Source organism: Pipistrellus kuhlii, unplaced genomic scaffold (genome assembly GCF_014108245.1).
Source record: "Pipistrellus kuhlii isolate mPipKuh1 unplaced genomic scaffold, mPipKuh1.p scaffold_m20_p_59, whole genome shotgun sequence".
In the NCBI taxonomy this organism is placed as follows: domain Eukaryota; kingdom Metazoa; phylum Chordata; class Mammalia; order Chiroptera; family Vespertilionidae; genus Pipistrellus; species Pipistrellus kuhlii.
Window position 1 is genome coordinate 1,522,466 of NW_023425561.1, and position 22,959 is coordinate 1,545,424.

A 22,959-nucleotide genomic window follows, 5' to 3' on the forward strand; every position below is an offset into this window, starting at 1 on the left:
AACCTTCTGTCTAGAGAATTTTATGTCTTCCCAGGCTCTTCCAGGAATGAGTACTGGTAGTTGTTCCTTCTGCCTTCCAGAAGCGTTCTGACACTGCTGGCAGCCTGGTGGGTGAGGCACAGTTTAACTTGTAGCCATGTGCCCCGAGCTCCAGCCCTGATTGAAAGGGAATTAAGGAGAACTACATAAACGTGCCTGCCTGGTCACAGCCAGCGTTGAGATATGGTGGTTCTGGATGCAAAGCTTCAGGAATTCCTCCCAGCCCTGGGTGGTGTGGCTAAGTGGTTGTAGTGTCAAACCTCGTAGAGAAGGGCCTTGGGTTCAGTTCCCGGCCAAGGGCATGTACCTGGGTTGCAGGTTTGATCCCCGGCCCGGGTCGGGACACATGTGGGAGGCAGCCAGTTGATGTGTCTCTCCCACCTCAATGTTTCTCTCAACCCCCAACTCTCTAAAAGTCAATGGGAAAATACCCTTGCGTGAGAATTAACAACAACAGAAATTTCTTCCAACTCTTCCCCCCTCTCTCTGACTTTATTTCCATAACTTTAAGTCCTGAGCAACTTTTGTGACTGTGTTTATGTTCCCATGTCATCTTTGCTTGCATACTGGGCTTGTCCCTGGTTTCCAGATTGGTGAGATAAGGAAAGCTAAGTGATTGCTTCTTCAGTGCGTCTCCTTGGCTAAGCTTTCTCTGTGTCAGCATGGCACAGCTCTCACCAGGGCCGACACTGTGGGTGGGCAGCCCCACTCATGAAGCCCCAGGGTCAGACAGCCTGGCCGCACGCAGGTCCTCGCGAGAAGCGGGACTGGGGTCGTCAGACCTCGGCCTGTGCATGGCTCCTCTGAAAAACAGCAGAAGCCGCAGATTGGTAGCAAGTTGGCAGAACATGTGGATGGTAACTTCACTTCCTGGATTGGGTCCCACATCGGACTGGGATTTGTGCTCGTGTCCCCTGCTAGCTAATGGACTCTTTTGAAGGCTGGACTGTACTTAACCCTTCTCTGGGCCCCTTCCTTCCCGAGTCTTCAGAGGGCGTTGTGTGGTCACCTTCCAGTTACTTGTGGAATAAGATAAACTGTGGCATGGCATCATTCTCCACTTGCAGCCGCACTGGGGAAGTGTGTCCATGCTGACTCGTATCTGTCCAGGCTTTGTCCGTGTGAGTCACAGTGTCTCAGTAGGTACATGGGTGACCTTTTCAGGGTGCGGGGAAGGTCTACGCTGTCACTGGGGTAAGAACCAGAGGAGAAGACACGGCTGAGAAAACCATGGCTGGCTCTCAAAGAGGGGCCAGAGCCAGAAAGCCAAGCCCCGGTTTTGCGAGTTCTCTTCCTGCCCGACCCCCGGCGCCTCTGGCTGCTGTTGGATCGGCCTCATCCTGCCCCTTCCGGAGGGTGGGTGAGAAGTGCACTGCGTGGTGGGGATTTGTCTGAGTTGGGAGATCGTGTGGCGTGTCAGAGGCGGGCGTTCTGGCGGGAGGAAGCTCGGCCATGGACCGGAAGCAGTCCCGGCCCGGCGCCGCTGGGTGAGGGCCCGGTGCGTGTTGAGCGGCTCAGGGAGGTCACTTGCTTTTCTGAATTGGCCACCAGTTGTGAGGAGACCAGGGACCACGTTTGTGAAAAGGGCAAGAGTGAGAGAGAGAACCATTTTCTCCTTCCTGATTCCCTGCCTTTGTGACTCAGGGTGTGAAAGCGCCACCTGACTTTGGACTCTCCTGTTTCTGAGCTGGCGCAGGAGGCACCGCCGCGCAGGGCGGTGGAAGAGGACCTGTTGGACTGGTCTGCTTGGACCCGCCCGCACCCCATTCCCCCCTCCCCCGGGAGACTGAAACTGCTGAGCTGCTGCTGCTGCTGGGCCTTGCCAAGTCCGTTTCTCCTCCCGGCTGGCTCACCTGGCCGCGGGCGGTGCGCAGGCCCAGCTCCCACCGGGAGCCCCGAGGAGCCGGCTGTGGAGCCGTGCCTCGGGCGGGGCAGGTGCTTGGTGTGCCACAGGCCTGGCTGCCCGCTCAGAGCGGCCCGCGGGCCGAGCGCCTCGGGGCTCCTGGAAATGGACTGTCATTGCCTTTCCCGCGCCTTGTGGCCACATCACGGCGCAGGGAGCTGGGAAGGGCAAGGAGCTTGTAAACTGGGGAATCGAAGTCTGGGGAGGAAGGATCCTTCCCCGGGGCACACGAGGTTCAGGATAGTCATGCTGCTCAGCGCGAGAGTCATGGCGGGTAATTTTTCACCCCAGGCAGAAGAAACTTTCCAGTGGTGAGCCTAGTGTCCAGGCATGTCAGGTGAGGCTAACTCTGGGGCCAGACTTTTTGGCAGGTTGAACTGATAAACCAGTCACGATGTGGTCTTCAGGACCTGAGGCTGTGCCTACTTCCTGCTCCGTTCTCAGGGCACACAGGTCTGGCGGCCTGTGAGTACGGAGGCACTGAGAGCCCACATCCACATGGCAGACCCTCCAGCCCCGCACTCTGCCAGTGGGGAGACGCCGGGCCCAGGAGGGCGAGTGACTTGCTAAGGTTATATAACTCGCTTGGGCGGAGCTGGGTCTAGAGGTGCACTCCTTTGGGGACCTTGGCACTGTCTCCACCCCCCCCCCCCCCCCCCATTGCTTCCACTTCACAGGCATTCCTGCTGCTCAGAGGCTGTGAGCAGATTGGGGGAGACAGTGTGCGGGTGTGGTGGGGGGATAGGAGGCTGTATGGCAGAGGCCTGGAGGCCTGAGAACTTTCTGCCTGGAGTGGGAAGGGGCCAGGGTGAGGCTGGAGCTACAGGAAAAGGAGCCATGTGGGTGTGAAATTAGTTTTACATGTCTGCTTATATACACACACACAGAGATGTCCATACACGTGTACATATACACACATGGATATGTAAATCGTGTGTGTGTGTGTGTGTGTGTGTGTGAGTGAGAAGTGGTGCTTTGAATATGGAGCCATCACTTCCTGGTCCAGTGCTGGGTGCCCTGCGGGGTGACTGTTGGTGTCCCCCCACCCCTAACCATGTGGTGTGGAGTGAAGGGGCTGGGAGTGGGTGGGAGAGAGCAGGCTGTTCTAGGTGTCTGTCCTGGCTTTGGGTTTAGTTTGGAGCAGGCTGGCTGGGAGCCTGTGGGACTCCGTTAGGCCCAGGGTCTGCTCCACTTCACTTCTTTTCATGGGGAGGGGGCTCTGCAGGCTTTTCAGAGGGAGCACCTGGGGAGAAAGAGGAAGGACCGGGCGGCCATGCCCTGCCTGCGGACGGACGAACAGTCCTCTCTAACAGCACCTCTCAGTGGCCGCCTCCGGCGCTGCGCTCACAGGACTGCCCCTCCCCGTGGGCGGGGCCATCTGTGGCTTCTCTGCCCTTGGCCACTGGCTGGATGGCACACACAGCCAGTGAGAGTGCCCTCCGCTCCTGCCAGCGGCAGTCAGACCTGAGCCAGCGGTGTGCAGACATGACTGAGCTCCACACTGCAGGTTTGGGCACCAGGGCACCGCGGCGCAGCGGCTCGGTGTGCGGGAGTGTGTCCCTCCCCTGCACACAGATGTTGCCGCGGACAGCTGGCGGGCCCCTCCTGCCAGAGAGGCCTGTTCCCATGCTAGCCCGGCTTGCACTGTTTCCCCTCCTGCCTCTCCCCGGAGACCGTTAAGCTGCCCACCTCCTGTTGTTCCCGTGCTGATAGGCGCGCCATTGAGAGCTGTTGGCGGGAGACCAGCCGCTGCCCGCTGGCTCTGCTCCCCAGCCTGTCAGAGGTGCGCATTCCCCGGAGCCCGCGCCGCTGGCTGGTGTGGTGCCCGGAGATTGGAGCTCTCCCGAAAGGGACCCGGCTGCTGTCCTCCCTGGACTTAGGGGCGGGGTTTGAAGACAGAATCATAATCTCCTTCCTCCTCTTCCCCTCCTCCCCTCCCCACCCCTCCCCACCCCTCCAACACTGCCAGCAAACTGGAGGGACTGGCTCTGGAGCCGACTCTGGACTCGGCCCGCCTCACTGCTCTGCATGGCAGCAGCGATCTGGAGGAAGATTAATGGGCTTGTGAGTATGTGAACAGGGCGCCATTGCACCTCTGCCCGCAGCTCCGGGCAGGTGTGCTTGTCTGGCGGCAGGGAGACCGGGCTCTGGCCGGGAGATGGTGGCCCAGGTGTGTGTGTGCCTGAGGCCGCCTTGTTCTTTCAGACTGGAGAAATGGAAAGCGCTTCCAAATACTCCTGCCCTTCCGAGGAGCGGTGGGTGGTCGGAGTCTATTCTTAGACTCTCCTGCAGCACAATATCCCTTGTTTCTAAGCCAGTCGCTTAGTTTCTAAGCTGGACTCACTACCTTCAGTTTCTCAGGAAGGTGAGGGAGTGGTGGCTGATCCGTTGCTAGAAAGGGGAAGCTGGAGGGGAGCACAGGTGGCCGGCGGGTGGATCGTGTTCCCCCCCCGGGCCGGCTAGAGAAGGGACATCCTCACCTCTTCCGCTGACCTCCTCCGCCAGCCCGGGAACACCCCCACGGAAACGTCCTCCTGCTGCTAAGGCTGAGTGCCCACGGCACAGCCCAGCCCAGAGCAGTCCCAGCTTGCTGAGTCGGGGGGATTCGGGGTTCAGGGGCTGTGCAGGGCCAGGGCCAGCGTCGGCGGCCTGCTGCAGAGGCCTAGCTGCCCGGAGCCACTGGCTCGGGTGCTGACCACCGTCCCTCTGGCCGAGTCTGTGGCTAGTGCTGCCATTGTCAGCTGGCCCTCTGGTTAGAGAGGACACCCTGACCTGGTCTCTGGGCTCGCTGCTGCCCGAGCACCTCTGCCCTAGAGCTGTGCCCAGTTGGTCTCCAAGTTCTGACTTTGAGTGGGGCAAGAAGTGGGCACAGGAAGTTCTGTTTGGTAGTTGGACTTCTGACTGGGCATTTGGGCATCTGGGAGCTGAGTGCTTTTTTTATCCAAATGTACCCTTGAGAGGTCCCTCTTAAGCTCCGCACGTCTCAGTGGGCCAGGAGCGCTTTGCTTGGGTATTCATTGTTTGGGGCTCTGCCTTGCTCATCCTGTATTCTCTCCACCCCCTAACAAACCCAAACCTTTCTTACAAAGAACACTGAAAAAGTTGAACAGTGCCTCAAGGTCACTGGATCCTAAGTGGGATTTGGCATAGCTAGCTGGTTTGGTGTTCGGTGAGAGATTTCTGCTTCATATTTGAGCAAAAGATTTCTTGGCGGAAGGCCCCTGCGCTGTGTCCCGAGTGCCTGCCCTGTGTACAGGGTTTGCCCCCTCCCTTCCCCTCCCCTGACAGGTTGCTTGAATCCTCTTGCTATAAACAAGTACAGCAGGACATGTCAGGCCAGCTCACATGACCTTGGCTATCTCTTCCTGGGGTAGCCAGCATCAGCTTTAGACACGCAGGCACTAGATGTGGTAGGGCCGTCAGGGTAAAAGGGGGTGCCAGGAGGAAGCCGGGTCTGCCGGGGGAGGTGGGTGCTAGGGAAAGGAGCCTCCGTGAGGACCGGGCAGGAAAGCCCGCTGCCACTGACAGGCGTGAGGAGAGGGGCAGACAGCTTCAGGCCTCTGTCCCTGCCTTTCGACTCCTGGCATCTCATCTCTCCCTCCTGTCCCTCACACCCTGTCTGGGGCCGGGCCGGCCATGCAGCTGTTTCAGGAAACTGCCCCCGAGACAGATGCATGCATGCTAGTTCATGGGATACAACACCCAGCCCCCAAATCCCGTCTTCCCAGTGGCGGGCTTGTGTTGGATGAAGGACAGCTGGCGGTGGGAGCTGGGCCGCCACGGAAGCGTCTCCGCCCAGAGACACTCAGAGGTGGAGGTAGAGCTCAGTTTTCACGTTTCCCCGATCACAACTGAAGAGCGAGCGCTCTGCAACACATCGCCATCGGGACTCTAGCCACCGTGTGTGTGTGTGTGTGTGTGTGTGTGTGTGTGTGTGTGTACGCTTCTCAAGTGCGAGCCACATTTCCCATTGTGATACTGATCTGCGAAGTTCCCAGACCCATCTCTCTAGAAACTCTTGGCACAGTTGCCAGCATTGTGTGTCTCAAGAGCTGTGTTGTGTGCTCGGATCTTCCTAGAGCGAGATGTGTATGTCTTGAGTGCTTTTTATCGGGGAGAGCAGAGTGGATAAAACACTGCGGCTGCTGGAGACTCTCTGGCTCTGTGAGAAGCCCAGGCTCCAGTACGAGCCCTGCGAATGGAACTTGGCCTTGGACTCCATCTGTTTTCACACGTATAGAGCGTTTGTGGTGGTCGTTGGGTAAATAAGGTAAAGCCCAAAGCCTTTTTATCCTCCACCTCCCTCCCCATATCTTTGTCTGGCAACCTGCAGAGTAAGTTAGGGAAGCATATGGAATTATAATAATAATAGCTAATATGTCATAAGCATTAGTATATGTCAGGCATTGTTCTAAGTGTTTTGGATGTTATGGATATACAGCAATTTCTGACTTTAAAAAATCTGTTTTCTCTTGATAGAGACCCTTTTATGTCTGTGGGGTCTTTGTTGGTGGTTGGTTGTACGGACTAGACAGAACAACAGAATGGGTAGCGGTGGCTTCCTGCTGCCCAGTTAGCGGACATGTCTGCGTGGTGTCTTCTCTCCATCTTTAGGTCTTTATGTAAGCTACCATGCCTGTTGGCATGTAGGCTGCCCTTCAGGATTAGTTGGGGGGATCTGTATTCCCTTGGAGGCCACCTTTATTCCCTGCCCTCTTTGGAGGTGAAGAGCTACAGACTTGGCTGCTCGCCTCCTTCAGAATAACCAGCATTTCCTTGTCCACAGGCGGCGTGACATACGTCTCCAGTGCCCCAAAGCGCCTCTTCCTCCCAACACCACCTGTCCGTTGGGGGTCCTAGTTTCTGAGCTGACTTGTACCAAAGAGCTCCGCTCCCAGCTTCAGATCGCAGAGGTCGGAATCCGCAGACCCTCCAGCCCGCGTCCCCCTGCTGCCTGGGAGCTGCCTGGGCTCAGCCGGCCTGTTCCGGACCGCTCCCTGCTCTGAGAGACCCCCTTTCTAGGACTCTCTCTGAAAAGATGCATTAACTATAAAAAGTCCGTTTTATTTTTAAATAGATGTTTATTGATTTCAGAGAGGAAGGGAGAGGGAAAGAGAGAGGCAGAAACATCAATGCTGAGAGAATCATTGATCGTCTGCCTCCTGCACGCCCCACACTGGGGATCGAGCCCACAACCCGGGCCTGTGCCCAGAACACGAATTGAACCGTGACTTCCTAGTTCACAGGTGGACCTTCAGCCACGGAGCCATGCCAGCCAGGCTAAAAAGTGCTTTTTAAGAAGACACTTGTAATGGAAAATGGCTGTCGTCTCTTACCATAGCCTACTCCTAGGCCAAGTGTGTAGACAACTAGGGCACCTGCATTAGAACTGTCATTATCACCAGCAATGAACAGTGTGTGGCTCTGGGGGCAGCCTCGGCCTAAACCCAGAAGCCGCATGTACTCAGTCTGACTGAGGAGCTCTGCTTTCCAGGCTTCTCTTCTGACCATGAGCCCTCCTCCATTTATCTGGCAAGCTGGCCACGGCACCTGCCCAGGTGGCCACTTAGCAGTAGGGTCCAGCAGTCTGCCGTTGGCCCCGGGTCAAGACTGCAGTAGCAGGGCCGAGCCGGGAGAGGTGGATATGAGGCACGTCCCGGCTTCAGTTGCCAAGCAGAGACTGTTCTAAAGAGCACTTGCTCTTTGAAGCGTCAGGGACTGCCCCAGGCTCCCTGCTGTTCTCTCTAGCTGGATTCTCCCTGCCTGTTCTCCCAGTGAGACAGTCTCCACTCCCAGCTCCTTTTCTCCACCTCAGCCCTCAACTCCACCTGGTTCTTACCTCCTCAGCCCAGGGGCTCCCAACCTGATTCTGGCCACGCCCCACCTAAGCGTCTCTAACATCCTGACACCCCTCCTCCTGTGACATAGAGTTCTTATTATTCTAAAAGCGAACTGTTCCCATGGAGGAAGCCTAAAAGGCCCTGAACTTGGTCTAAACAAGCTTCCAAAGAACATGGCATCCATGAAAGAGAAAAATAAAGGAACAAAAGGACAGTTGAAGTCCTGAGGAAGAAATTGTTTAAAAAATAAAAATATGAAGTGATACGAAAAAATAGAAAATAGTTTCAAAACATAAGAGACCTGAAATGCATAAATATGTCACAATATATATTTATATACGATATAGAAGGCCCCTAGAACCATAAGAAATGCAAAATTCACCGTGAATAACTCATTCTCTAATTGCCCCCCTTAAAAATCACATTGCCCCCCTGTGGGGGTGTGCCCCACGTTGGGAACCACTGCCTTAGACCTTTGCTCCTGCTCAGCCACCTCAAGTACTTTGAAGTAACCCTCTTTACCTCAATTCGTCTTGTTTCACCCCATCACCCAGGGTTTGAAGTTTAGGGCCCCGTTTCTGATGCCTATGCTGCTTGCAGAACAAGAAATGTTCCTGAGTCCACGGGGAACACGGAGCTCACTGCCCTGAGCTCACTGCCCTGCTGCAGGCTGCGGTTAATCAGCCATCCAGATACGATGGTGGGCCCTCAGGGCTGGCCCAAGGACACAGACACAGCCTCCGTCTGGAACCTGTTCCTGCGGATAAATAGTTCTCAGAGCAGAACTTTAGGCGAGTTGGTGATTTTGTTGGTACACTGCAGATTTGCATGTGTTTGTGGAAGAGTTCTCATTACTTTGTAGTCATGGCACTGTCTGTCACAAACGTCGTCCTGTATGCAAATGCCAGTGACCAAAAGAAACACACACGCCGCTTGTTGCTCATTCCCCGTGCCTGTCCTGAGGGCCAGGGGGCGGGAGCTCTCCGTGTGACCGACAGGACCATGGTCAGGTGGGACCCATGGTCAGGTGGGACCCATGGTCAGGTGGGACCCATGGTCAGGTGGCCCCGGAAACGGGCGCCCTCACCTGCGTGGTTTCCAGGGTTCTGCCTGAGCAGGAGCAGCCCCGTGGGCTCTGTGGAAAGATCAGCCCGTTGGGTTTTCATCGGTCACTTCAGGGGGGCAGCCACACTGTAGCCCAGCTGGGTGGGGACACTCTGAGGACGAGAGTGACGGCAATGGCCTTAGGTGGCGTCTCCTTCTGCTTGAGCTCTGACCTCTGGCCATGGTGACTTCTGGGGCAGCAAACTTTGTCCCAGTGTGTTTTCTGACATTTCCTCCTCCTTGAACTCCCTCTTTGAAACTGGAGGAGCAGGACAGCAATAGTTTTTCCACTTCCAGAGGGAGATGCCATGGAGAGGGGCCCTCGCTTTACTCACCACCTCCCTGTAGGAGGTGCCGGACCCGGTAGGCCCCCGAAGGCCCTGGTCCCAGCACGGGGCTGGTCTGCTGCCGCTCAGCGTGGATGTCTCAGGAAACGCATTGGGAAGGGCAGAGACGAAGAGTAAGATTGCACCCAGGTAGCAATGCTTTGCGTGAATGCCGAGGGTTTTGTTTTTTGTGTGTGTTTTTAAGATCGCGTGCTTCTCTTTTACCTTGTGTTGGCAAAAACCCGGAGAAGATGGGAGATTCTGGAGGAGATGATTATGCTGGGTGAGTCAACTGAGCTCCCAGCTGCCGTTTTTAGTTCCTTTGCTTTCTGTACCGGAGGCAGTTTGAGGAGGGGGCGGGGCAGGGTGGGATTACTGATCGCGTAGCAGGACTCAGGCAGGTGTGTCCAGGTGACCTTTCTGGCCGTCTCGGGCCTTACTCTCAGTGCGTGATTCCAGGAAGAGACGCTAAAGCAGAGCTCTCAGTGCGGCCAACAGCAATAAATGTTTCCTGCAGGTTCCTGTTGCTTTCCCCAATCAGTGCCTCTCAGAAGGCCGCCAGTGGCACTGCCTTGTCACTGCAGGACACAGAGGGTCTGGGAAGCAGAGCCGGGGAAGGATTGAATGAGAGAAGCAGAGAACTGTCTGAGCAGGAGAGCCTGGTGGTGTTGGGCAGCAGGGATTTTGGAGGAGAGGGTTCCCCCCTGTGATGAAAGGAGGGCTTGGGTTGATTGAGGGGGGCAGACATGAGGGGGGCCCTGCTGGTTCTGACATTTCCTCCTCCTCGGCGGTCTTGTTCACCAGCTTGGCCTTGAGCTTTGTGTCAGGAGGGAACACAGGCTTTATGCCACCAGAGGAGGCTTGGGGCGGAGCGAGACGCCGTAGGGGTCATCTGTCCGCGGGAGAGGGGGTTGCTGCCCCTTGGTGGTTGTCTGCAGAGGACACTGTGGCGTCCTAACAGGTTTCCTCCCTTACTCGTCTTTACACACTTACTGGTTCGGTGCCTTGTTGAATACTCCCGCCGTGTGCTGAGGCGTGTGGGCCATGGAGGAGAGACCAGGTCCCTCCCTCCGTGGGAGAGTGTGGGAGGGCAGGTGTGGCCACAGCTTCACAGGCAGCAGATGCCCGGAGAGGGGAAAGGGCTCCTGTGGTGAGAGCTTCTTACCTTTCTCCTGCGGGACAGAGGGGAGGGGCTTTACGGCCCAAAAGCTGTACACTGTGGCTTGGTGAGAGTAGTCAGACCTCTATTCTTGAATGTCTCCCGTCTCAAACAATTCGCTTCTCAACCTGCTAACCCTCTCCTGCGGAGAGCTGTCCGATCGGTCACACGTCTCTCCGGAGACAGAGGAGAGGAGGCCCCAGTAGGAGGCGGTTTACTGCTGTGAACATCTCAGGATACTGTGCTGTGAATATTTCTGTGTGCTTTTTTGCTTTTGTTGCTGCTTATTATAATTATTAATTTTTCATTTTTATTGTACAGTCCTTTTCCTTTTTATTATATTTTATTTTGTATCTCATGTCCTTTTTGTTTTTAAAGTGCTTCTGTATAGATTGGACATGTACTATGTATATGAAAGGTTAAAACGGAATCATTTGGGGGTCTGGGAAAAATCAATTCAGTTTACATTGTTTCTAATGGAAAAAAATGATTCGGTTTTCGAATAGCCTTCTGGAAATAATGAAGTTCGAGAAGCAAGGTTCCACTGCATTTTACCATGGGCAGCGAGGTGCAGGCGCTGTGCGGCACTGACCGCACACAGAAGTGAGCAAGACATTGTCTTGATGGCTCAGAGCTCATGGAAACACAAGGGTGCAGACAGGATGATGTGCGAGCCCAGAGCAGGGAGAGACCACGCACCACTGAGAAGGGATCTGGGTAATTCTTCAAACAAAATTCTTCAGACAGGAGGGCTGCCTTACCGGGACCATTGGAGAGCAGGCATATGTGCTGGCTGGTGCTTTGCTGTCAGTGAGGATCTGTGGTATCCGCACACCACAGCTCTGGGCCCTGTCTACACTGCCCCGGGCTGGTGGCTGGGTCCCCCCCAGGGCCAACTCCAGAGGACGCCTTCACTGCCTCCACTCCCACCCCAGATGCAGGCAGGCGTGTGCTGAAAACCTCAGTACCTGCAAAGACGGGAACTGAGGGAGGCCCAGGCACCTCACTGCCTGGTTAGTCTCCACGAGCTCCCACAATCCTCTGTGGAATGAGCCAAACCTTCCTGCTGCAGGCTGCCTTCTGCCTCCCCCAGAGCCCGGGCTGCTGGCAGGCTGGCTCTCCTGTGATATGGAGGAACTTGTTGGTCTCCATGGTTACAGTAACCCACTGGTATGGGAGGAGCTGAGTGGAGTGTGAGGCTGGCAATGTGAGCTCCCCCAGCCCTTGGCACCCTGAGGTACGGGTCTGGGCTGTTTCTTGGGCCTTTTCTGGAAGGAGTTAAGGAGCGGACGAGGAAGGGAGGAACAGGCACACATCGGGCCTCCTCTGGGCTCCTCCAGGGCAGAGGTGGGTGCCTTCTCGCTCACCCACTGGTCTTGGCAGGAGTGGTTTCTGGGAGGAAAGGGAGACAGCCCAGTCATGGTAGCATTATGACTTGATTCTAGAAGGAATCCCAGCTTTGCTACTCGGGTACTTGTAGTCAAGGTCTTGGAGATGAAAGCTCTTCTTAGGGCTCAGAGAACCCCTGGAGATGAGAAGAAACCAGGGAACATTGTCGAGACCTCACCTTGTACCAGGCACTGCAGCCCGTCAGCACCATGGCCTGGCCGCACTGATCCCGTGAAGTGTGCACAGCTCGTGTCCTCGTGTCCTCCTGTCCCAGGCGAGGATACAGACTCAGAGGAGTCAGATCATCTTGTCCGTCAGCTGGTGAGAGCAAAGGCAGGGCTCCCTCCCATAATGCAGCAGGCGGAGGCTGTAGTGAATCTAATGGGCAGTCCCTCCCTAAGTTCTAGAAGGCGGGAACCAGGTCGCTCTGAGCTTTGCAAATGGCCCTGGTCCAGAGGTAGGCGCTCAGCAAAGGTGTGCTGAAGCGACAGCAGTGTTGGGGAGTGAGACCGAGCTCCCTCGGTGGACTCCAAGGGCATTTCAAGTGACAGGACGACGGGGCGTTGAGGGAGTGAGCTTCAGGGAACGATGGAGAGTGAGCTGTGGCTTCAGGGAACGAAGGGGAGTGAGCTGAGGTGGCTCGGTGCCGATCTCATGCCGGTCAGCTCTCGCCTGCTGGTCTTCTGGGCAGGCCCTGGCTTCGGCCCGCAGGTTGCTCCCCTCGCGGCCCAGGCTGCAGCGCTGCCGCCCGGCTGGGATGAGGCTTGCAGCCCAGGGAGTTAAAGGGCAAAGACGCTGCCTTTGCTGCAGTTTCAGGCTCTGCTTGTCTCCTGTCAGGGAGGCACCTACCCTGGCTGGGAAGAGGGCGCAGCCCTTGGACCGTCTGCCACAGCGTCACCTCCTCTCTGCAGTGGGGCATTAAGGAAAGGGGGTCCCTCAGATGCAGCCATCACAGTTCACTTCAGGGGTGAGGGAGTTGCATCCAGCCTCTCTCTCCACTGGTCAGTGCTTACCACAGCTTTTTAAGATCTCCTACCCAGAATGCTCCACTGGTTTATTACCTCTGGGCAGTTGAGAGCGACAGTTATTCAGGATCAAAGGATGCAAAGAAAGCTCTTGGGTGCATTGGAGGAGGAAGGGTTAAAGAGCCAGTGACTTGCCAGGGCCATGTGACTTCACAGCGTAGTCCTGCCCCGTCTGCCCCAGCCTCTCTGAGGTCAGTGCTTCCTCAGGATAGAAAGCCCCGTATTGCCCTCACACAGGACTGAGGAAGCTTCTGAGCCACTTCTGAGGAAAGGGGCAGGTGGTCCAGACCAGGCTGAGCCCACGGTCCAGACCAAGGTCGTCTGGAAGGGAGTGATCCACTTATGGGACCCCCTGGGGAGGGCTTTAAACCGCCCTCCACGACTGCCCTTCACCAGACAGGGGCATTCCGTGGTCCCAGCACCTTCCTGCAGCCTCACATCTCACCTCTTCTTTGGAGGAAGAGCCAGGGACTGGCCCTTTTGGGGAAGTGAAAGCAGGTCAGGCATGAGAAAGGCTGATGATTGGTAGAGGGACAGCAGATACTTGGTGGGCACAAAGCGCTGGCTCCAGGCCCGCTCCGCATGGGAGGCGTGGGACCGGGCAGGTCTCTTTGCTCCCTGCCTCAGTGTCTCACCTGCCTGCCCCCTCCACTGCGACCATGCCGTGCACACTGGCCGCCGGTGGTGTCAGAAGTGTCTCATCTCGTGTAAGACAAGCTGAACTGGTATGATCTTCGGGTGCCTGCGCTCAGGTGCTGGGCGGGCACAGAGGGGATCATGGCCGGCCAGAGGGGTCTTTAAGGTGTTGCTTCACGGGAAGGATCCCAGCCTGGGGCAGTGGGTTGAATGGGAGATAGACCGGGAGCCAGAAGAAAGGCCAGGACCAGAGCACAGAGCACAGGCAAGACCAGCAGGGGCTTTGCAGCAGGAAGGTGTGAGGAATGGCTGCCCCTGCTACCCCCAGGCCCTCAGAGCTTGTAGGGAGCAGCCTTGTTGTATGGGGGGGGGGGGCATGGAGGGGATGGGAGTTGGGTGGGAACCTGGATTAGATTGCCAGAAACGGGATTGGAAGGGATTTAGAGGGACATTTCATTCTTCAGCCTTTGGGTAAAATTTAGAACCCAGAGACCTCTGAAGGGCTTCACTGGATCCCTGGACCCTGAAATTTGTCCAAGATATTTTGGATGTAAGTCTCATGCATTTTCCAAGGGTCCATCTGCCACTGCTGGGTACCTGGTTCTGCCACCTGTCCCCCTGCCTTGTTCTTGCGGGTGGTTTGCTGGTCTTGCGCCCTCTGGGTCAGCGTGTCTGATTCACATGCCCCTCTCTACCCTGCCTCCGACTTCAGCCCGTTCCCAGGTCCACCTGCCGCAGGTGAGATAAGGACTTTATGGCAGCGGGCTAGAGAGTCTCCTCCTCACCCTCTCCCAGCTGTTACCCAGCAAAGCACCTTGGGGAGGGTGGGGCAGCCCACTTCCGGCGCGGGGGAGGGGAAGGGAGAAGGAAGTTGGTCTGAACCCGCCTCTTTCTCTCTTAGTCTCCCTCCTTCCTGGTCCCCTCCTGCCCCTTTCCTCCCACCTGGCTCCCGGCGCAGTGTCCTGAGCTCCGTGCTTCCTGGCCGCGAGGGCCTGGCCCGCAGGGAGCCTGGGGCTTGTCCCCGGTGCTCTTCCTGCCAAGCCCGGGCTCTGCTAGTGGTAGTTTCGGTTGCGACATAGTCCAGGTTCCCAGGCAGGAGCCGCTGGGCCTGGCTGCTTTGCTGCTTTCCACTGAGGAGGTGGTGGAAGGTGTCGCCGGCTTCGGCTGAGTAAGGGTGGCTGGCGGAGCGCCCCCGCCCTGGGCCTGGCTCTCCCGGCCTCTGTACTTTGCCCTCGCTGCCTGACAGGTTCTGCTGTGGCTCTGCTGGATGGAAGCTGCTGGAGGTGCTTGTCCCTCTCTCCAGCCGGGTACGTGTTCCTCTGGTGTGGTTTTTGCTCTGGGATTGCCCTTCCCTCTCCTTTCCCTCCCACCCCGACGGGCTCTTGGAAGGATTGCTGGATGGAGCCGGCCGCTAGCACTGGTAAAACTCCGGGGGAGGGGGAGGAGGCTTTGGCCAGGAGAGGAAGAGCAACGACCAACAGTCTCCCCTGAGATGGAGTGAGAGGAAGGGGTGGTGACAGCAGAGGCCGGGCGGGCTCCCGGGGGCTACAGTGAGGGGGACTGCCATCTGGGGGGGTCGCCCCGGGCTAGTGCCAAGGGACACTGTTCTCCCTCCACTCCGCAGCGCCCGGGCTTACTCTGCCCTGGCCAGGGAGTGCCTGCTTGTCACCCTCCCAGTTCGGTCCCTTCCCGGAAGCCTCGGGACATTGAATGAGAGCCCCACAGCGGAGCTTTTCCGGGGAAGCGCTGGCGGCAGGAGCCTCCAGCGTTAGGGAAGGGCCCTGCCTACCTGAGTCAGCGCCCGGCCTCTCGGGGCGGAGGCTGTCTTCTGGGCAAGCCTGGTGCCGCCTGGGCCGGGCTGGGCTCCCAGGCGGAAGGCCCACTGGATGGAAGGCTCCTGTCCTTTTAGCCCCGCGTCCTGTGTCCCCTTCTCCCTCTGCAGAGGTCCTGCCGCGGTTTAGGCCCTCCTGAGCCGCCTGCTGGCCGTCTGCCGTTTGGTGCCAAGTACGGCCTGGAAGGGTGGCTCCCGTGTTCTGTCTGAAGGCTGTCTGAGCGCCATGGGGTCTGCTGTCAACCAGCGTCCTCAGACCATGGGGGTCCCCGGGCTGTGCTGCCAGCCACAGCGTTAGGAATGCCTGGTGCTCCTTGTCTTACTGTGAGCAAGAGGGAGAGCTGGCTGGAGCCAGGTCCTATTTGCTTGGCCCGCAGGGCAGCTGGTCCTCAGCCCTCCACCCTGTTGGTGAGATGTGGTCCAGGTGGAATGGACAGAGCCAAGGAAGGGACTGTCTTACCTCTTCGCTGGCCTTCCTGAGTCCAAGAAACAGTTTTCTACCGGAGATTTCTCACGTGTCCCCGTGGGCCCTCCTCACCCTGTCCCACTTCCCTCTTCGGGGGGCATAGGCCAGCTTAGAGGAGGCCAAGAGGTTAGGAGAAGAGCTACACGCTTTGCGTCCTGAGAGTTGGGTGGTTCAGTCCTGAAAGGGGAGTGGGTGACGGGATGGGATCAGCGAGCACACGCCAGTGCTCTCTGCGTCTCTGCGTCCTAGACAGGCAGAACCTTTGCTCTTACTGCCCTGGATACCAGCTGGGAACCGGCCCTTCCCAGCTGCCCTGCCCAGTCCCTCCTGCGAAGAGTAGGGGGGCCGGTGTCGGCCAGCAGCAGGAGTCAGGGGATGGCGGCCAGCGCTCAGCCGTGACCTCTTTCCAGCAGGGAGGACCAGAGTGTCTCTTTCCAGCTCCATCGGGCTAAGCCAGCTCAGGAGGACTCCACTCAGATGCCCAAGTCTTGTTGACAAGGAGGCTCTGGCTTTAAGAACAGTGGTATTTGGACTAAACATAATGGCAGTAATAGTTGCCCTTTCCTGATTGTGTGTGTCCTCTTGCCTGCCATGGGAAGTAGGGAACAGTGTGTGCCACTTCCCGGATGCGGGAGCTGATGCAGCAGGTGGTGGTGGAAGCGAGTGGCGGGGGACAGAGCTCTTCGGCATCTCAGGACTGTCTCTTACACAGGGGCGGGGTCACCCCATACCACTCTCCTTTTGGATGCTTTGCTTCCCCTTTGTAATAATCTCTTCTCCCTCTGAGGGATGGTGTGGATGGTAATAAATTAGCAGGTGGCAGATTTGGGATTTGAACCCCGGCAATTGGTCTCTGGCCCTATACTCTTAAGCCCCTCTTGCCACAGTTGTTCCTTGAAGTCCATCCACCTGCAGCTCAGCGTGGCAGGAAGTGCTGTCCTGCTGTGCCATGCAGACCAGCCTCGGCGGCTAGAAACACCAAGAGGCATGGGCACACGACAGGCAGTAATATCCTGATATTTGGCTTCAGAGGGGCAGAGGGCCAAATGCTCAGGGAGATGCTAAACCCCTGTTCTAATTTTGAGGGCTTGGAGACTGCCGAGTCATATCCTCAGAAAAGAGGGGCGTGGTGAGAGCTCCGGGGGTGAAGTGGAGGCTGCCAGGGAACTTTCCACCGTCTTCCACTCACGGGAGTTGGGACAGAAGGAAGGGCCCTGGCAGCACCTGCGGGGAGGTGGGCGAGAAGAAGTAGGCCATGGCGGCCAGGCAGCAGGACCCTGTTGAATGGGACTTGGAGTGCCCTTTGGCAGACAGAGCAAGTACCAGTGGAGCCTGGAAATGTCCTTCTCTCCAAGGGGTAAAACCTTAGAGTTCCTTTTGGAGGGAAAAAAGTATTTGAAAATCTACGGGTCTAGCAAATGCGGTTTGAGGACCAACCAGCTTCTGTGAGCTGCAGGCGCCTGGACGCCAGAGAGCAGGAGGCTCTGTAGCTGAGGGGACACCGCAGAGCTTGGGGGAGTTGGACTTGCAGCAGAGAGAGGTGCCCTGAAAGGCCAAGGGGTGAGCAGAGACTCTGCTGACAAGCCAGCAGCTTCTCTTTCCACAGGAAATCTTTTCCTCAAAGGTTCAACCCGCCCGGCTGGTTTGGCTCAGAGGACAGAGCATCAGCCTGCGGACTGAAGGGTCCCAGGTCGATTCCAACCAAGGGCACATGCCCGACTTGCAGGCTTGATCCCCAGTAGAAGGTGTGCAGGAGGCAGCTGATCCATAATTCTCCCTCATCATTGATGCTTCTATCTCCCTCTCCCTCTTTCTTCCTCTCTGAAATCAATAAAATTACATTTTTTTAAATATTTTATTGATTTTTTTACAGAGAGGAAGAGAGAGGGATAGAGAGCTAGAAACATCGATGAGAGAATCATCGACCAGCTGCCTCTTGCACACCCCCCAACTGGGGATGTGCCCACACCAGGGTACATGCCCTTGATCGGAATCGAACCCGGGACCTTTCAGTCCGCAGGCCGACGCTCTATCCATTGAGCCAAACCGGTTCCGGCAAAATTACATTTTTTAAAAAGGTTCGACCCATGTGCTTCTGGGATCTGAGTCAAGCAGCTCATCCCAAACCAGCCAGCAGCTACTGTGCAGAAAGGAAAGTCCTCCACTGACATAACGGAGAAGGGAAACATCCGCAGTAGATACTTTGTGGTGGTGTTTTTCGGCCTCAAACGCATGTAGTGGGGGAGCTCGGGAACCCTGGACAGTTCCTTGGTGGTAGAAGTCATGCCTCTCCTCTGTGGTTTCTGTGGGCTTGCCTCACTCCCAGCCAGAGGGCCGTGAGAGGAAGAGCTTTGACTCACGCTGTCACCCTGCTCCCCTCCAGCCTCTCTCCGGAATTTCCCACGGCAGCTGGATGGCTCTGGGATGGGCTCTGGCAGTAGCTCTGTTCCATGTGCTGGAGTGATGGTGCCGTGTGTTCTTTGAGAGATAAATCAGGACTCTAGACAAGACTCGGACCAGACTCTTAACAGTTTTACTGAGATATAATTCCCATACCATACAGGTCACCCATTAAAGTGTACAGCTAAGTGTACAGCTAAGAGCTATGCATCTCTCTCCACAACCTCCCCTCCCTCTTCTGCCCTCAGCCCTCCACGAATCTGCCACCCGTCTCCGTGGATTGCCTGTTCTGGACCGTTCGTAGAAACGGAATCATACAATATGTGTGACTGGCTTCGTTCACGCAGCACCATGTTTTCAAAGTCCATTCATGGTGCTGCATGTGCCAGAACACTTCTTTAAATTGCCAGTGATTGTTGCGCGGTGTGGATCTGCCACAGTATCTGTTTCCCAGTTGATGGACATCTGGGTCATTCCCACTTTCTGGCTGTGATGCATACGGATGTTTTGAATGAACGTGCATAGAAGGTTCTTGTGTGGCCATACATTTCCTCTTCTCTTGGGTCTGTAGCTACGAGTGGGATCGCTGTGTCGCGGTATTCTGTGTGTAGTTAGCCCTTTGAGGAGTACACAGGTCTTCGATGGCCTCCTCTGGACCATACCCTTTTGGAGTGAGGTTTCTGTTCCTGGTCAGCGCTGTTATTTCTGCCTCCTCACACTCTTTGAGCAATGGGGGGCTAAGAAGGGCAAACGGTTACCTTGCTCACTGAGTTAATTCATTGCATAAGGATTCATTGGGCACCTGCCATAACCCTGCCTGTCTAGTTGCTGGGATGTATCAGTGAGTACATGGGTCTTCTTCAACTTCACTCCATCGGGATCGACAGCTGATCCCTGCAAAGGGAGAATAGGAAAGTGAATGCATTGAAGTGATCTGCTGCTGCTGCTCTGAGATGCAGCCCTCTGCCGGGGGAACGGGCACCAGGGCGAATGCGGGGAACTAGCAGGCAGGGTGCTTACCGGGGCGCTGTCTCTACCTGCAGCCCACCTTGGGACACCTCGACTCCAAGCCCAGCAGTAAGTCCAACATGCTGCGGGGCCGCAACTCAGCCACCTCTGCTGACGAGCAGCCCCACATTGGCAACTATCGGCTCCTCAAGACCATCGGCAAGGGCAACTTCGCCAAAGTGAAGCTGGCGCGGCACATCCTGACGGGGAAGGAGGTGAGCGGGGGGGGCGTGGCAGCACCTCCCGCCGTTGGCACCCCCTTCGGGAGTGTGGGACTGCTTCCACAGCCACCCTCTCCTTTACCAGACAGTGTGATCTGAACACAGGAGTGCCAGGAGGGATGGGGCAGAAGGAGGTGGAAATAGGAAGGAGGAAGTGGCTCGAGTCCTAGGTTTACCGGGTTTAGTTTGGTCAAAGAGGTAATCTTGGGCTTTTGTCTCATGTTCAGGTCGCTGTGAAGATCATTGACAAGACTCAGCTGAACTCCTCCAGCCTCCAGAAAGTAAGCAGACAGCCCTCCCTTTCCCACCCTCTCGGCAGGGTCAGTGATCTGCTGACCCCATGGGGATCTTCTCTGGGATCCTGGTTGAAACTCCGGTCCTCTCACTGTCCCTCTGATGACTGGGCTGGTCCTCTGGGCTGACTCCCGACGGGGCTCCCTGGCCATGGCACTCTCTGTCACAGCCTCACTGGCCCCTCCCAGCCGCTTGGCCTACTATCTGACCTACTTCTGCACCTTGTTATCTTTTGGCCTTTGGCCAGCCCTACGCAAAACTACTAGTTGTAGCCATCACTAGAAACGCATTCCAGACCTGGGTGATGGAAGAAGGTCCCTCTGGAGGCACAGGGACAGAGTAGTCGGGAGCCTGCCCCGGACTCTGTGCCAGCTGCGTGGAGAGGGGGCATTGGAGACGGGCTTTCAATCCACAGTTTCACACCTGTGACAGGGAGGGCAGCGATGGGCAGGCACTCAGCTCTCCTTCCCACTTGGCTCCTCTTGGCTAGAAGCGCAGGGTCATGCGCCGTAGTCTGGTTCGGTGAGGCTGGGCTTCGCCTTCCCTCCTGACTCACCGCGGGAACCATGGTCTCACTTAGCTGGTGGGGAACCCTCCAGATGGCCCCCCTGCTCGAGAAACGACGAGGCGCTGGCAGGAGGCGGGGCAGGAGACTGCGTTAGCAGAGGGGGGCAGTGTGCTAGTGACCATTGGCGTAGAACCGGAAGCTGCCCTCTCCCTCCATCCGGGGCTCCGGCAGGCAGGAGGAGGAGGAAGAAATCTCCATCTGGCTCCCAAAGCTGCCCCTTCAGGTCAATCCATTCCCTTTGTGTCCTTGTATCCAGTTGACCGGGTTCCGCTTCTGACCTGGACTGACCCGGTGCTTCCCACCCCGTGGCAGGAGCACAGTGTGCCAACTGCGGTGACACTGGGAGGCCAGGAATGAGGAGCCGAGGCCTGTTACTGTCAGATGTGCTCGGATTGGGAGCGTGTGGGTTGAGGTGCCCTGACATGCTGACAGACAGACAAAACCGGTGTTTTCTTCTTGCTGCCGTGGGATCCCCGCAAGGCTCTCTGGTTCAGAGGAAACGTCGCTGCCACCACGCGGGCTCCTGCGTGGAGCTGCGCAGAGGCAGGGAGAGCGCGCTCCTCTCGGCTTGTGGGCTCGGACCCGCGGAGCCGGAGCCTGTGCGAGGGCCCTTTGGTCTGTGGAGCAGGCCAGCCTGCCGCCTCCGTGACGGCCAGCATCCATGGGCCTCTTACTCCAACCCCTTCCTCCCTGCCTCATCCTGCCTGGGGGTGGGACCCGGAGGCACCAGCGCAGACTGCGTAGCCATCTCCGAAGCCTTTTAGCCGCTCTGTCACCAAGGCCAGTCTGATTCTGGCCAAGTCACTCAGCTTAGATTTTATCCAGCGGTGGCCCTGAAGGCCAAACATTGGAGAAGCTAGCCCCTCGGGTTCTAGAGAGCTCTCCCAGGGGCGCCCTCCCCAGCCAGGGCACCCTCGGGGCAAGAGCCCTGGCAGCGCCCGCGGGCCCGCTCAGTGCCCTGCCCTGAGGTGGGCCCGGGGAGGGGCAGGAGAAGCCGGGCTCTGCCAGAGCAGGGAGCCGGGCAGGACCAGGTCCTGGAGCAGGGGGCCCGCCCGACCCCTCACAGCTCCCGGCAGTGCTGGGGATCATTGAAGGGAAATGTTCACTTCCTTTCCCAAACCGGACCCCGCCTCCCCCACCTCCACCCCAGGAAACTATGTTGCTCTTGGTGGAGTGGAGAGGCCTGGAGGTTACAGACCCACCTCCGTCTGCTGGCATCTCTCTGTGGAATGTAAGGCTAGGAGTCCCCGGTTCTGTCCCCAGAGAGCGTGAGTGTGTGGAGGTGGATTTGATTAAACTGGCATCGGCTATATATAGGAGTGGCTTCTGTCCCACCCCAGGGGCCCAGAGGAAAGGCCTGCCCACTGGTGCAGGGCCCCCCCGACTTCTGTAATCAGGTGACGGCTCCCCCCATCCATTGGACCGAGCTGGGGTCTCTCTTGTCCTGAACTTTCGTTCTGAGGATTCATGCCCAGGGTTCACGGTCCCTCCTTGAGGTACCCAGCCACAGCCCTCTGCTGTGCGGGGCAGGTTTGGGTGGACTGCAAGGGCGGCCGGCTTGCCCAGGTGCAGAAGCTCAGAGTCCGAGCCGTCAGAGCCCAGCTTCCCTCCCACCGACCCTTCCTCCCCCCGGCCTGTCCCCAGCCTGAGGGCCTGGAGGGGAGGTGCAGACAGCTGTCCTGTTTCTCGTCCTTGCCTCTTCTTTCTGGAGAGAGAACCCTACAGTGCCTGTTGGAGGGCTGAGGGGGGCAAGCAGAGCAAACACAACCCGTTTTACTTTCACTTTCCAGCTGTTCCGGGAAGTGAGGATAATGAAGGTTTTGAATCACCCCAACATAGGTGAGAACCAGCTGCCCGCTCAGGGCTCCACTCCCCACATACTGTCCTTCTCCTGGCCTCCTTCGGGGCTGCAGTCCTGGGTGCCTCTGGGGAAGCCGCCACGGAACAGCTCTGCTTGGGCGGTGGCTGCTCTGGAGGAACTTGTCCTTGGGAGGGGGCCTTCCTCCCCAGGATGCCCCAGTCCTGTTGGGGCTCGATATGTGGCTTCTCCTACTTTTTTGACTCACGGCTTGGCCTTTTCTCTTGTAGTTAAGTTGTTTGAAGTGATTGAGACGGAAAAAACTCTCTACCTGGTCATGGAGTATGCCAGTGGAGGTAGGTATGGCCCTGCCCCTCCTGCTGTGCGCCCGCTCCGCGGCCCAGCACGCCCTGACCCAGCCTGGCCCGTCTCTCGCAGGGGAGGTGTTTGATTACCTCGTGGCTCACGGCAGGATGAAAGAAAAAGAGGCTCGCGCCAAATTCCGCCAGGTGGGTGTGACCCCCCCTGGGGTCCGGGTCTGACCGTGGCCTTTGGGGGTCTAGCTTACAGGGAGGGGCTGCCTGCCGTAAGGGTCCTTCCGACTTTGTTATCTGAGTGGCAGCTTAGGATAAGGTCCCAAGGTCACAGCTGTGCCAGCTCTGGCCTCCCCCAGGTGCTCCAGACTAACCCTTCTTCCTTCCTTTCAGATAGTGTCTGCTGTGCAGTACTGCCACCAGAAGTTTATTGTTCACAGAGACTTAAAGGTAGGCATGCTAGCCCTAGCCGGTGTGGCTCAGCGAATAGAGCGTCAATCTGTGGACTGAAGGGTCCCAGGTTTGATGCACATGCCCGGTTCCCCGGGGTGTGCAGGAAGAGGCTGATCCATGATTCTCTCTTCATTGTTGATGTTTCTCTCCCTCTTTCTTGCTTCCTTTCTAAAATCAATAAAAAT

The 22,959-nt window shown here is 57.2% G+C and overlaps 1 protein-coding gene across 11 annotated transcripts in view; it reads left to right on the plus strand.

The window, feature by feature from the left end:
* Positions 1 to 22,959, plus strand: part of MARK2 (microtubule affinity regulating kinase 2) — a 53,801-nt gene that overhangs the window by 20,160 nt on the left and 10,682 nt on the right. For 10 of the 11 annotated variants that reach the window (XM_036417376.2, XM_036417378.2, XM_036417379.2 and 7 more), the window contains exons 2-7: positions 19,162 to 19,341; positions 19,575 to 19,628; positions 22,000 to 22,048; positions 22,298 to 22,363; positions 22,446 to 22,516; positions 22,715 to 22,771. In XM_036417376.2, coding sequence (XP_036273269.1) covers positions 19,162 to 19,341; positions 19,575 to 19,628; positions 22,000 to 22,048; positions 22,298 to 22,363; positions 22,446 to 22,516; positions 22,715 to 22,771 — 477 coding nt within the window. Of the gene's footprint in view, positions 1 to 14,346; positions 14,729 to 19,161; positions 19,342 to 19,574; positions 19,629 to 21,999; positions 22,049 to 22,297; positions 22,364 to 22,445; positions 22,517 to 22,714; positions 22,772 to 22,959 lie in introns of those variants that run through there. The other variant, XM_036417381.2, reaches the window with a different exon arrangement.